This window comes from Heloderma suspectum, chromosome 15 (genome assembly GCF_057233095.1).
Source record: "Heloderma suspectum isolate Gila_16-S chromosome 15, 16-S_ref, whole genome shotgun sequence".
Classification (NCBI taxonomy): domain Eukaryota; kingdom Metazoa; phylum Chordata; class Lepidosauria; order Squamata; family Helodermatidae; genus Heloderma; species Heloderma suspectum.
This window is the reverse complement of record NC_139472.1, coordinates 5,835,913-5,851,053: the sequence shown is the minus strand read 5'-3', so window position 1 is coordinate 5,851,053 and position 15,141 is coordinate 5,835,913. Positions and strand designations below refer to the sequence as shown.

The 15,141-nt window shown below is 47.1% G+C and overlaps 1 protein-coding gene across 1 annotated transcript in view; it reads left to right on the top strand.

Annotated features, from left to right (window-relative positions):
- PLEKHN1 (pleckstrin homology domain containing N1) overlaps positions 1–13,033 on the top strand; it is a 68,981-nt gene extending 55,948 nt beyond the window's left edge. Inside the window, exons 9-16 of the mRNA XM_084821687.1 lie at positions 664–733; positions 1,185–1,339; positions 2,694–2,879; positions 4,795–5,058; positions 5,440–5,592; positions 6,812–7,033; positions 9,362–9,410; positions 10,599–13,033. Coding sequence (XP_084677813.1) covers positions 664–733; positions 1,185–1,339; positions 2,694–2,879; positions 4,795–5,058; positions 5,440–5,592; positions 6,812–7,033; positions 9,362–9,410; positions 10,599–10,774 — 1,275 coding nt within the window. The 3' untranslated portion in view covers positions 10,775–13,033. The remainder of the gene's footprint in view (positions 1–663; positions 734–1,184; positions 1,340–2,693; positions 2,880–4,794; positions 5,059–5,439; positions 5,593–6,811; positions 7,034–9,361; positions 9,411–10,598) is intronic.
- The last annotated feature ends 2,108 nt before the right edge of the window (positions 13,034–15,141 follow it).

Here is a 15,141-nt window from a genome sequence, read left to right as displayed (position 1 = left end):
TGGGGTTCCCCCAAGCCTGCTCATACCTTCCTCCAGTGCCGGCTCTGGGTTTTTGAGGGTTTTTCAGCGAGACCCTCAATGGGCCCCTTCCTTTTGTGGAAAGAAAAAAGATGGAAGAAATGTTGGGAAAACAATGGAGGATTGCTAGTTGAAGACTAGTATAAGCTGCCTTGAGTGCCATTTTTTGGTAGAAAGGCAGGGCATAAGTCAATCAGTCAATCAATCAATCAATCAATCAATGTGTCTGGAACACCTGTAAAATTTTGTGAATGTGGCCGGGCGATTGCTCAATAAAAGCCTAATCTGGAAGCACCCTAGGTCTGCAATCCTGTACCCACTTACCTAAGAGAAAGTCCAAAGAACTCACTGGGACTTACTCCTGAGTAGACATATATGTACTGTGAGCTACAAATCAGGAAGCCCCTTGTTCCAGTTTTGTATCATTTGTGGCTTAAATAAAAAAGGATCAACATTTGCAAAGCTTGCTTGCGTAATTGCCTCAATGCAATTCTTAACTCACCATAGGCGAGCGACTGTTCCCAACGCTGGCTAGACAGTGTTTATTTATTTCAAATATTTATAAGTGTTTAAACTTGGACATGGAAAAACGGGGTACGTGTTTGATTTTTCAAGTTTTCTCATTCTGACGTTTTCTACAAACAGGGAGAATTGCCCCTGAATGCGATCCAAGTGCAGTTTGAAGAAAACCAGAAAACCTCTTTTCTAATAGAAGGTATGCCAGTGATTGCACGCATTGATGTTTCATCCTCTGTTCTAGCAGGAGAGGTAGTCTCTTAGGTGGCTAGACCAAGACATGGAAGAGGTTAAGCCTCAAAACATGCACTGCTTTGCAAGGCAGGGCTAGGATACAGGGTTCCAAAGATGACAAGGAAAGCGTAAACCCGGGATTAGAAACCGTCAGAAGGTCTGTAGCTTAGTGGTGGAGCCTCTGCTTTGTATGCAGAAGATCCCAGTTCAATCCCCAGTAGGACTGGGTAGGTAATGGGAAAGACCTTTGGCTAAGACTCTAAAGAGCCACTGCCAGCTGGAGTAGATAACTTTGGGCTAGATGAGCAAGTGAGGCAGCTTCCTAACCATGGTTTGAAGTGGGCTTGCAAACCAGGGTTTGATGTGACATCCTAACTGAGCCATCATCAAGCAGACACGATTTCTATTTTATGCAGGCCGATTAATCAACTCCATTCGGGTTATTTGTCCCAGCTATGAAGATTACCAAGAGTGGTTGTATTGCCTTAAAACAGCTCAGTTCCGCAACGCCGATTCCTCTCTTTCTGGATCGGAGAGCTTCTCGGGGCCAAAACCACCGCACCTGGCCCAGGTAAGATTCTTTTTTCACTTTCCATCACATTGCACAGGCCTGACCTCTCTGGACTGGGTCATATGTACATTGTCCTTCTCCGGGAGGCCCTGCCAAAGGAAGAGAGGTGGGTGGCTACCAGAAAGAGGGCCTTTTCTGCTGTGGCACCCTGGCTGTGGAATGAGCTCCATTGAGAGGTTCGCCTGGTGCCTACGTTGTACGCCTTTCAGCGCCAAGTGAAGTCCTTTTTATTCTCCCAGTATTTTAGCATTTTAGCTTCCTAATCTTTTAGCTCTGGTGTTTTAAATCTGTACTTTAAATCTCTGCATTGCTGCTAGGCTTTATTCTGGTTGTACTATTATATTCTGGTTTTAAGCTTTCATATTTTATACTGTTTTATGCTGCAGTCTGTGGTTTTAATTTTTGTGAACTGCCCAGAGAGCTTCAGCTATTGGGCGGTATAGGAATGAAATAAATTAAAATAAAATAAAATAAAGCCTAGCAGCCCTTTGCTTCTCAGATTAAAGGAATGGATATACTGAATGACCTTGGTTTGTTCTGATGGATTCCCACACATTGACATTTTCAGTGGAATTGCATACAGGGAATATGTCCTCCATTTAGTTTGGTGTGAGTTGCTATTTGGCAGACACATCAAGGCAAGAAAAATTCACCAAGACAGTCAGCTTCTGCGTATTCATCTTACGAAGGAGGCGCTTCTTCACATGGTGCATAGTTAAACTGTGGAATTCACTAGCACATGATGTAGAGTTCTGACTGGTTCTGACTAAAACGCAGAGTGGAGTCCCTGCCCCACTGACATTGGGGCACCAGCCTCCACTGGGTTAGGTCCTCTCCCTCTTGATCTGTGTTCCGCTGGCAGTTGAAGACGTTTCTCTTTAAACAAGTATTTGACTCTGCTGTTGCTTATTTTTATTTGACTGTTGGGGGGGGGGGTGCATGTGTGTGTTTGTCACCGCTTTTAGCTTGTTAATGTCTGTTAATGATTAGTATTGTTTTTATACTTTGTAAGCCCCTTTGAGCAACTCTTTTTGGAGGAGAAAAGTGGTGTAAACATTTCTTACATAGATAAAGGTGTCATTTTTGTACTTTTCAGTACTTTTACAGTTTGTAAAAGTACTGAAAAGTACAATAATCATTTGCCCAGACAGAAACACTAGGAGGTGGGTTACTAAAGACCACTCAGTGACCGTCATATCTGGCTAGGATTTGAACCTGGATCTTCATTATCTGTAGCGTGCAGAGTCTGTCCTCTGAGCCACACTGGCCCAAGGAGAATCAGCTCTAACTTGGCAATATTTAATAACCCAGAATACTTTCTCTCCTCACCCTTTTTGTTTGTTCATTGGTTTAGTTTTCAGGAAGCGGGAGAGGCTCTCTCACCTCTGATGGACGAACAAACTCCTGGGCGTCGGGAGGGAAGGGGCCGGCCTCCACACACCACTCCCAGAACAGCACAGGCTCCCGTTCCGAGAAGCAGTCGTTTGGCATGATGCCGGAAAACCGGCTGACGGATGACCCTCTGCCTCAGCCGGTCTGTGTAAGTAGGAATTTTGGGAAGTGGATGCTTGGGAAAACCTCTTTACCTTGGATTTCCATGCCCTCTCCTTTATAGGCCGGTGCTTCTTCAAGCCAAAATTGCATATCCGTGATAATACAAACAAGGAAAGGCATCAAGTCAAGTCTAATTCTTGCTCAGATGACTTGGAAGTTGTGTGTGCGTGGTCAATACTTGTCATACACTTCGCTAACTTTAGACTAGACTACTGTAATATGCTCTATGTTGGGCTGCCCTTGAAGAATGTTTGGGAGCTACAACTAGTCCAGAAAGCTGCTGCCAGATTACTGACTGGAGCAGGCCATACGTAGCAAAGGACTCAGGTTTTGTATCCATTTCACAGGCCCCCGATTGGTTTCTGAGACTAATTCAAAATAATGGTCTTGACCAAGCTCTAAGCAGTCTGAAGTCAGAATATCTTAAAGACTGCCTTCTCCCGTATGAACCTATCTGGCTCTGCTTTGTATATTCTGACCATCTAATACGTGGCAATTGTACATGAGACAGGGCCTCCTCAGTGGTAGCACCTGGGCTGCAGAAATCGCTCCCTAAGTAGGTCTGTTCAGATCTCTCATTTTAAAGATTTGGGTAGCAAGTTAAAAAATATGCTATTTCGGAGAGCCATTAAGCAGAGAGATTTGGTTTTATGCTCTGCCCCACCCCACCCCTTTTCTTCTGGCTTTAGTGTTTGCAGTTTTATTGTCAACTCTTTTGATTGTTGTCTGATTTTCTTTTTAATTGCTTCTTTTCTCTTGTCACTCGTCACCTTATGGTTCTTTCATGGCAGGAAGAAAGGATATAAATGTTTTCAGTGATGAATAATAAATTCATCATATGACCTCCTCTCAATTGGGGTGTTGGCGGCTGGTGGTCCTACTTCTTGGCCACAGTTTGGTATTGGGCTGCAAGCTGTAGCTCAGCTCAGGATTCCTGAGGTCCTGGTGTCAACATGCGGAGTAGGCTTGAATCCTGATACCAGGGTTTATGTGTATTATGCTACCGGGGGGAAAAAATCTGTACCGCAGTAATCCAAATTCTGCATTGGGAAAATATGAGAAATTCTGAGAACTGTGTAAGTTAAGTGAGTTTGCACGGTTTCTTTTAGTTTGCAGTGTTTGTTCTGGTTTTGCTGGGGAGGGATTTGGAGCCCCACTAGCTCCTTTCTTCTCTAATCAATGCCTTTCCCCCCCTGGAAATATTATTCAGCCACCTCCCTGACTTTTGAGATTTCAGCAGGCACTGATTGCCCTTTCAAGCTTACCTTTCCAGTCCTATGTACTAGAAATGTGATTCATTTTCCTAATATGAAAGTTGAGATTTTGGGGAAGCTGAGTTATTTCTCCTTCTGTGCTTTCCCCTCCTCTCGCCCACACCCCTGTAGAATCATGGTATACACAACGTACACACAAAACTCTGTCTATTGTTCCTCTTGGAGGGTGGGGGTTGCATACATATTGGACGTACACGTTTAACTGTATATCAGTGCTCACATAACGATCTCAGACCGCAGATCGGACTGCAGATCCTGGCTTCATCCCCTGGCCAGAGAACCAAGGGCCACTGGGAGGCTGCCTCCCTGCCTTCCAGGGAGAACAACACAACAAGGGGTAGACCAGCCTGGCCCCATATATCATCCAGAGTGGGAGCTACTGGGAGGAACTTGTTTTTGCCCTTCCCTGCCAGAAAGAACACCTGTGAGAATTTTAAAACTAAGAACTGGTGCCTGAGCATTGCTTTTTTCCTCCTCCCTCCCAATCTGTTTTCCTTCTGTGTTGTGCCTGTCTTAATAGTAATCTTTGTAAGCTGCTCTGGGAGACTTTTTCAGCTGGAGAGCTGGGTAAAAATGCTCTAAATAAATGAGTAATAAACAAATAAACAATTTCTCCTGTTATTGCAGTGTACAGGAAACCCAGTCTCCACAAGTACAGGGATATCGAAACCTGAACTGAAAAGGAAAGGAAGCTCTCGGAAGTCCAAAGGGAAATCTGGCCCCCCAACCCAGCAGCCACATCCCAACAGCCAGGACTCTGAAAGGAGCCACTTTCAACTCATCCCAGAGCACACCGGTGGAGGAGTCTTATCTCCAGTGTACAATGAGCCATACACAGCCCCAGTGCAACAACACCCTACTGTTCCCCCGTTGCATCTGGACATGAACAACGTAAGAGGCCAGAAGATGGGACTGAAATTAGAATTGGGGGAGAGATCATAGCTCAGTGGTGGAACACCTATTTTGCATGCAGATGGTCCCAGTATCTGTCCCTGCCATCTCCAGTTATGAATTCATGAACCTTTTTGACGGACACGTGCTCATGCTCGTGTTCGAAGTTGCAAATGGGCTCAGCTCGTGTGTTTTGGGAGCAAAAACGAAATTCTCCTACATACCTAGCCTGACTCTGTATAAGACCACTTCCTATTTTCCAGTGCTTGAACGGTACTTCCCTGAGTGCAGGAAGCTGCACGTGTCCTAACTGTTCCCTGGAGCCCCTTTTTTTGCCGGCAGCAAAGCTTTGCATTCATGACACTCTGTTTCCCTCCGCAGCTGAAACCATGGAACTTGCCAAGAAGTCAGAACTGCACAGCACCCCAAAATGTGGAGAACACACCTCTGTCTTGCTCCCCCATGTATGCTGACCCCTATACACCCAATTCCCCCTCTTTGCATGGGGCAGCAGACTCTAACTTCCTGGAAGAGGTATTTACGTGCATTAAGCTTATAGAACTGTGTGCCATGAGAAAGCTGCTAGTGTAAAATAAAGTAATGAAATAATTAAAGCCTCTGTTTGATTTAACTGCTTTGGGCTTGCCTTATTCCCATTGCTCTCCATTGAGGGTACCCATGCTGGCTGGGGAATGCTGGGAGTTGTAGGGGCCACCAGGCTGTCTGAGGCTGGAATATCAAGTTGCAAGAGTAGACAGTTGTGGGTTAGCCAGACCACACTACAGTAGCTTTGTGTGTTCTGTAAGGCGAGGCCACCTAACTCAGCAGCAGAGGACATCTGTGGTCGGCGGTCGCCAGTTCAATCTTTGGCATGTTCAGTTAAAAAAAAGCCTCAGATGAGCAGGGCTGGGAAAGACCGCTTGCCTGAAATCTCTGCAGAGCCATTGCCTGCCAGTGTAAAAAGGGCCGGCCCTACCATTAGGCAGAGTGAAGCAGTTGCCTCAGGTGGCACATGCTGGGAGGCAGCAGCAAGGTGTTAGAGGAGAGACCTGCGTGCCATGAGGCCTGCCCCGCAGCCTCTAAGTTAGTCTGCTCCCTTCAGGTGCAGTGGAGGATGTTGCCCCATCATCGGTGTTGAAGACAGATTCATCTGCTAGTCAGTCGGCTTTTGTACACGGAATGGGAGAGGCGCCATCTTGTTTTTCGCCTCAGGCAGCAAAATGTATTGGGGCTGCCCTGAGTGTAGAGAACACTGGCCTGTCTGGGCTGATGGCCTGGCAGCATACGACAGTTCTTTAACATCCCTTAAATCAGGGGTGGTTGACATGCGGCCCCCTGCCCATTTTTGTGCCCCCCCCCCGTTGCCCCTGCTGGGACTGCTGCATTTGTCCTTGTCTTCCTTGAACAAACTCCTTGTTTTCAAGCAGGATCGCATCCAGAGAAGCCTCCCAGGGGTGTGATTCTGCTTGAAAACAAGGCCCGCACTCCCCTCATGCCTCGTTTCCAAGGCAAACTGTGGGGGTTTGTGTGTGCTGCTGCTGCTGCCACCAGAGCAGCGTTTTCAGCAGCAATGGCAATTCTTGCTGCAGTGGGGGTGGGGGGTGGCTCCTGGTGGGTTCCGGGGACGGTTTGCCCCCAGACCCCCAGACATTGCCCACTTCTGGCCTTAAATAAAGCTTTGTAAGAAGTGGGCCCAGAGAAGGCTTGTGTTTTTCTCTTGGTTAAATCCAGCAATATTCTGCTTTCTTGAAAGTTCATGAGACGTCACGGGCAGACCAACTTGGAACAGCACAATGGCTACCCGGCCATGCCAGTGTCTGTCCCCGTCTCCCATCACCCTCCGGTGCAGAAGAAGTCCCTACCCCTACCTGGCAACCACTGGCGAGAGCCAACGACTGCTCAGAGACGTGGCATCCCCGGCCCTGCTTTTAATTTCTCCATGATGCCTCCTTCAGACACCAATTATTTGACCTCGGTGAGTACAGACCAAGGGCTCTTCAATGTGCTTCAGTTTTCCCAACTCCTGGGTTCAGAAGAATATGTCAGCTGGGATAGTTTGCTGTACCTTTGTAACTGAACAGAACTGATCAGTTTCAGGGCCAGCGTCAAGAGTAGGCATAGTTGGGTACCTCCCGAGGACCCACACCCCAGCAGGGCACACTGAAAAAAGCCCTCCTCTTCCCCATTGCAATCTCCTTGTATGCAAGGAGGAGCAGGAGATGTCACGGCCTCCTTGCTCCTTGGCTCTGTGCCTGTCCAGCAAGCAAGTGGTAGCAATGAAGAAAAAGAGGAGGATCAATCGCAGCTGGTGACAAGGGGAGTGAGAAGGTCAACTCACTGAAGGAGGGGGCCCATTGAGAGTGTCTTGTCTGAGGGCCCTCAAAAACCTGGATCTGGCAGGGATCAGTTTTTTTAGCAATTACTAAACCAGCTTTTTGTCTGTCAAGGGCTGCATTCCTTTGGGGGTAATCTTTTGGGGCCACATGCTGGTGGTGGGTGGGGCTGGAGCCAAAAGTGAGTGAGGTGAGACTCCAAAGTGGACAGGGCCACCCCTTCTCTTTTCCCCTCTTCCTGTCTCTCTGGCCTGTTGCTGTGGGAAGGACATATTGCTATCACGACTAGCCACCTATTCCCTTCTCCTCCATGAATTTGGCTAATCTCCTTGTAAAGCCATCCACATGGCTTCAAAGCCACCCAAGTGGAGAGGGGCCGCAGATCAATGGTAGATCACATGCTTTGCCTGCAGATGGTCCCAGGTTCAATCCCTGGCACCTCCAGGTAGGGCTAGGAAAGAATCCTGCCTGAAACCCTGGAGAGTTGCTGCCAGTCAGTGTCGACAATACTGGGCTAGGTGGACCAAGAGTCGTGCGATCTGGTTCACACATTCGTCATGGTGGTGCCCATGGGCATCAGGTCGCCTATTCAAGCCCCCCAGCAGCTTCTCATGTTGTCCGAACCCAGTGAGCGTGGCTTGTTGGGGTGGTTAACAAACCACCGCACAACCCCACAACAGGCCATGGGTTCTGGGTGATTTGTTAACCACTCAAGCAAGCCACCCTCGCTGGGTTTGGACGGCACAAGAAGCTGTGCCCAGAAAGGGTAATTATGTGAATCGGGCCGGTATGTGACCGGTATGTGCAGGGTGGTTAAGAAGCAGTCATGCAAACCAGCCCAGTATAAAGCAGCTTCCTATGTTGGCAGTCATCACTACATCTCATGGCAGTGAGCATTCCAAGTTTCTCCAAACATCATTTCGCTGCTCACCTCTCCTTGATTTGCACTCACGTATACGCTCACCGTTTGTTTTGCGCGAACAGGAAAATTTTGCGAAATGAACAGCTATCGAACACGGAAGTTCCCCCTCCCCCAAATTAGCACAGATTTCCCCCATAGACCAAAGCGTGGGTGATTTTAAAATGTGTGCATTTTTGAAATTTGCCCACAATCAAATGGGGAAATTTGCACAAATCGAACATGAACGCATGTTTGAGAATTCGCAAACATTTTTGGCGGTTGCATTCTCATGCTCAGGTTGAGGGTTGCGAACAGGACATGTTCTCATGTTTGTGAGCAGAAACAAAATTCTTGTACATCCTTATGGGACGGGGGACCTTTTCACTCAAGGGCTGCTTTCCCATGGGGGTAATCTTTCGGTGATGGCATGCTGGTGGAAGCCAGCAGTGGACATGGCCAAAGTGGCTGGGACCACCCGTTGCCTCGCTTTCCTCCTACCACTCCCTTCTCTCTGACATCCCCCTTCTCTCCCTGTCTCTCTGTCTCTCTTTCTCCCTGTTGGCTGCTGGGACAAGAACAGGCTACTCTGGCCCGAGGTCTGAACAGAGGGCTTTTGAAATTAGGGTGAGGGCTAAATGCAGTCCTAGGGCTGCAGGTTGCTCACTCCTGGGCTATGGAAAAAGAAGTCCCTACAGTACAACTATTCTCTAGTGGGAAGGGTGAAGAAAATGTATGACTGCTGCTCAAGTCATAATTAATTTATATAAATGATTCATTTATGGAATTCACTACCACAAGATGTTGGGATACCCACTAGCTACTGTGGGATGCAGAATGCTGGACTAGATGCACACTTGGGCTAGATCCCCTGGGGATGTTCTTATAACATGATGTTTTTCAAAGTATCCAGTATGGCTGCAAACCTAACATGGAAGGGGGCAAGTTGGGGCAGATTGTTAACCAAGCTGTGAACAAGCCATGGTGGGAAAGTCATAAAACCACACTGTTTTGTGGCTTTTGAAACATTCATCTTTGTCTTTCTCTTCTCTCTCCACCCCTCCCCCATCAGAGCACCTTATCAAGAGATGAATTTCTGATGCCTTCCTTGCCAACTTCAGGTGAGTCTCTCATTTAAGAGACATCGTTTTTAGATTTCATGGCTGTTCTTATATATCTTTATTTTTATCTATTCCTGTGCTGTTGTTGATTTTGGATGTATTTATTGTTTTAACTATTTGTATTGTATTTTATTCTTTTAAGTATTTGTAATTTGCCCAGAGAATATCCATTATTGGGTGGCTTAAATATACAATCAGTCAACAAACAAATAAACCTAACAACTGTAATCTAAAAACTTCCACATTGGGGAAGAGAGGGGGCTTGGTAGATGTCCCTAGGAAAAGAATTCCACAACTTTGGCACCACCACCAAAAAGGCCCCATTCCTGGTGTCTTTGCTAATGACAGGCAAGTGAGCAGGGTCTCCAAGATTGATTTCAGGGGTTCCGGTAGGTTCATATGACTTCAGGCAATCCTTAAGAGGCAGCTTCATGTATTTTTATGAGTATGAGGTATAGGGCTTTTTCAGTGGTGGTCCCACACCTTTGGAACTTCCTCAGCGAGATCCATATAGTTTAATCATCACTGAGTTTTTACAAGAAAAACAGCCATGAAGACTCATTTGTTCCAGTCTGCATTTGGGGCTGGAAAATCATTAGATGCCACTGCTACTGGTGTGTATCTCTGTGTCTGTCTTTAGGAATGTCGGAGGACTCTGTTTGCAGGATGGAGTTCAACAGGTTTTCCTTGGTTTGACCCCTCCCCGGACTTCATTCCATTTTCCATTGTGGAGCACAACTCGGTCTGCAGCGAGTTGAGCCAGTTCGTGGATTTTCCGTGTTTTTAATTTGCACAAATTACAGCTGAAATTTGTGCAAATTGAACGAACCTGCACAAATTTTGGCTGCAGTTTGTGCAAACTTTGACCATAATTTGCCCAAATCTATACTTGCACAAATTACAACTCAACATACACACAAAACCCACAAATAGTTCCTGGAATTTGGGGGAAACCCGCGGCTAGGCCCACAAATGCAAAGCAAGTCAGGCATGCTGTAGAACTCTGTCAAGCCAAAAGAGAAGCAGTTTTCCCAGTGACTGATAACCCTGTCCATGTTTAATTTTGTGGTATTGTAACCTCCCTTGGGAGGGCAGTGGCCCTTAAAAGGTAGACTAAAAATCTCTTAAATAAATGGTAATAAAAATAAATATACTAATCCCCTTGCCCCTTTTGCTCCCCTGCCACAGATGAAAGCACTGGAACATATGACCTGCCAGAAAGCGGACGGGAACGGCTTGGTTCTGCCTACCATGATTATGCTGAGCTCCAAAGTTTCCAGAGTGACTTCAGTTACGACAACATCTGGGATACAGAGGCGAAGCAGCCGGCGCGCATCTCTGACAATGAGATCTACGACTGCTAAGAGAGGGTGACTTGAACCACTGTGGAGGGTAATTGAGCATGCCGGAAAGAGATGTGTCAGTCTGCCCCCACAGTCTTCTGCTTCTGAGTGAGATAATGTACAGACTGGTGTGTTTCTGGCTACCCACGCTCTTCTTCTTCTATTTTCCTCTGGAAGGTTTCTCCGTCCTAGGGAAGGCTATGTCTTTTACAATTACTTTTGGACACACTTCCCCCCCGCCCCCCGTTACTTCACTTTCTGATGCGGTGCTATTAAAAATTGATCCGAAAAAGACGTCTGAAATTCTAGTGAGAATCCCCACACACACAATCCGTTGTGCCTACATTTATGGATGTACAGCTGGGCCCCTGGAGTCCTGGTAGCTGTGATGAAGAAAAACCTGCATCTCTCATGTTGTGGGGAGATGGGTGCCAAGGCCCTGGTTTTGCATCTTATCAACGGATCTTGCCATTCTCCTACACAAGGAAAGGATAGCCCTTGGCTGGGCAAGACACTCAAGTGTAAAAGTGAGGCTATACTTTTAAGTCTGCAACCCAATTCAAAGGCTATAGGAGAAAAATGGAATGCTGACTGGGCGCTGAGAATACTGAAGAGCAATAAGAACAATGAACCATGTGTGGCTGGATTCTCTGGTTCTGCAGTATTAGGAATTTGGGGACAGGAGACAGCAGGGTTATTTTAGAGGTACTGTTAAAAAAAATACAAGGGAATCTCTGGTAGCCAAGAGCACTGGATTCTGTAATGATGTGCCAAAATGGACAGCCCTGCAGGCAATTCTGACTTGATATAAAACGAGGATGTGTCAATCAGGATGTAATCTGGAAACGACATATTAAATTGCTCCACTCGGGGGGGGTGGGGTGTGCACAGCAGGGAATGATGGGTCCTGGCTGATAGCCAGTTTTTACCCCTTTTATATTCTTTTTCTGTTTTTAACTCACCTAGGCTCAGCCCTGGAAAACCTGTTCTGAGCCCAACATCTGCCTTTTGAAGCAAAAATAACGAAAGGAGTGCCTCTGAGTGTGTGTACATTGTGTTTCAGTCACCACAGCCCCTGGGATGGAGAGACACAGGAGGGGGGGTGGTTGTCTTTGCCTGCCTGGACTCTTCCGGAAGTGGCCCCTGTGGGCACACGCGCAGACACTCGTGTGGATATGCCCTATTCAGCCCTGTAGTAAAAGATGGGATTAGACCAGACTTCTCCCAACCTGGTGGCCTCCAGATGTGTTGGACTACAGGGGATGCTGGGAACTGTAGTCCAATACATCTGGAGGGTGCCAGGTTGGGAGAAGGCTGGATTTGGTTCTCCCAAACCAGTGCTCAGTGGAATAGGACATAGGCTGAGAGAGTAATTGGCCCAAGATCACCTGTGGTGTTCCATGGCTGAGTGAAGACTTGAATTTGTACCTCCCAAGTCCTAATCCAACATTGTAATCCAGGGATGGGCAACCGCCAGGGGCCAGTCCCCCCACCCCGGAACCCACCAGGGGCTACGGCCCACCACGTGAGTGCACACCTTGTTTTAAAGGGGAAACTCCATTTTTTTCCCCGCCCTCGTGCCATCACTTGGTGGCAAATTTGGCAGGCAGTGGAGGCCACAAAATTGGTTGGGTGTGTGTGTGCGTGTGCATGTGGCCCAATGGAGGTGTGTTGCACACCCCTGCTCTAACCAATATACTGTGCTGTCCATTATTATTTTGTGCAGGTACCACTTCAGGATCTTCTTTACTTGAAATATATAATTTTAAATATTCAGCATCCAGCAAAGTTTACATGTAGCTTTTTTGTTTGGTATTCTATTTAATATGTAAATGTGGGTGCTTTGGGGCAGGGGGAGGGAGAGGAGTAAAAAAAAAAAATCCTATTTAATTTTGTAACCGTGGAGTGTTCCAGGAACTGCTCTGTTTTCCAGCAGGTCCAGCATTAAACTAATCTAGAGATGGTTGTTTCTGTAGAGTACCTTAATTCCAGGTCTCCTGTTTGTGCCTTCAAGGAGCCGGGGAGGTTTGGATCTAGTGGCAGAGCAGAAAAGGTTTACAAGGCAGAAGCTTGAAAAACAAGGGTGGGTGTGAAAAGGCACAAGGCTGAGGCGGTACCAGAGCGGGGTTCAATTGTATTTTGGGGAGATTGTGCGTGTGTGTGTGCGAATGTGTAGGGGGGGAGAATTGTAGCAAGGTCGCAAATGTATAGAATTTACATGCTGTACAGTTCTCTTGACAATCACTTTGAAGACCATACTCCTAATAAAGTTAATATATCAAAGAGTCCCAGTGTATTTGCTCCCTGATTTCACTCAAGGTGTGTTTGTATGTAATTGTGATTTTGGTCCAGAACCTATGGCCATATGAAAACACTTCTGCACCTGAGGTGGAAACTGTCTTCATGCCTTTCTTTCCTATGGTTTGCATGGAATCAGTGGAGGCTGGTGCCTCCGATTTCGGTGAGGCTTTGAAGCCATTCTGGGTTTGAGTCAGAGTCCGCCAGAACTCTAAATGAGCTATCCAAGGTGCTGAACCCTATCCCCAAAATAGGCTCTGCACTTTGGATAGCTCCTTTAGAGTTCTGACTCTAAATTGGAGCCACCGGCCTCCACTGCATGGAATCACAGAGTTGGAAGGGGTCACAAGGGGCATTTAGTCCAGCCTCCTGCTGGGATGGCCACGTATGAATTGCCAAAAAAGGAAACGCTTTGCTAAAAAAAAGGTACTGATTTGCATACCATATGCATATGCGGATATACGTATATGTACAGATGCAAATTTAGAAATGATGATTGTAATTTAAATAGAAATACAGTACATCTCCCCATAGTGTGGCGACTGTGAGCAGGTGACCTGTGCAGCTTGCTGAGTCTGCTGTCCAGGTGCTGTGGATGGGTCACAGACTCTCAGCCCAACCCACCTCACAGGGTTGTTGTTCTGAAGATAAAATGGAGGAGGCGGAGGATTATGTACGCTGCCTTGGGTTCCTTAAGGAGGAAAAAAGGCGGGATATAAATGTAATAAATACATACATACAAGATGGTCCTCTGGAAGCCCTTCAAACAGCGGAGTGTCCTCTATAAGAGGATACACGGCCACCCTATGGCCCCTGCCAATGCAGGAGATCCACAGCTACAGAATCCCTGATAGGTGGACCATTAGGGTACAATTCACCAGGATGTTTTCTTGCAATTGCCCAACTGAAATGAATAAGAGCCATACAAGAGCGCCTGGGCTTATGAAGCAGAACCTCCCCCAGTGGACAGGGCCTCTTGACGTCTCTGACACCTATTTAATTTTAGCAGGGAGGCATGGCTCACTGGCAGAGTACATGTTTTGCATGTGGAAGGACCATTTAACAAGGATCAGGTCCTTCCTTTGGAGAAGACTACAGAGAACTGCTGCCAGTCAAAGTAAAAATGCAAGCAGGGCCAATGTCAAAGGCAGGCATGGTTGGGCACCTGCCAAGGGCCCATACTCCAGCAGAGGCCCACTGACTAGACCTCCCTGGAGTTGTTCCTCGTCTTCCCTATTGTAACCTGCTTGCTCACTCTGGCCCAGACGATGGAGGTGGTGAGAAGGAGGAGCAGGAGATGCCACTGCCGACTTGCTCCCTGGCTCCCTGCCTGCCAAGCAAGCAAGCGGAAGCCATGATGAGGAAGAGGAGGAGGAGCAAAAGCAGCTGGTGACAATGGTGGGAAGAAGGTTGACTCACTGGTGGAAGGGGCCTATTGAGGGTGTCTTGCCCTCCCAAACCTGGAGCTGGCACCGAACACAGGGCTAGATGGACCAATCATCAGTATAAAGCAGCTTCATATGATTTTGCTACCACGAATGGTGTCCCATACTAAGTTGTTCCATAGTTGGCCTGCTACTGCCAAACTCTAGGGGGGCATCTAAATGCACGGCTCCTACCAGTCAAAAGGCTCTGTGCAGATACTCCATCTTAAGGGCTAAGGAGATGAAAGAAGTGTGGGAAAATATGGGAGGGCTCCGAGCCCTCATTGACATTGTCTGGACACCCCGCTTGTCAAATTCTGTGAATGAGCCAGAGCAATGGCATGTTAAAAGCCTCATTTGCAAGCACCCCATACCTATGCAGACCGCAGCATCAACAACTTGATTCTGCAGCATCTCTTTCCATGATTTGATCTGATGCAACCACTCCTGTTTTCCTTTTGTATTTGTATCAGGGCCGGGTGTGTGTGGCACAACTGTTCCGTTCCTTTCACTTGGTTTTGCCTTAATGCATGAAATGCACCTATTTCCTGCATCAAAAAATCTATCCTTAATGAAATGTTGCACATTTATAACAGGCAGAGACCTTGGGATTTCTGAAGATCTTCCTGTTGGGCTTGAATCGAATTCTGCCACGAATGTGCAGAC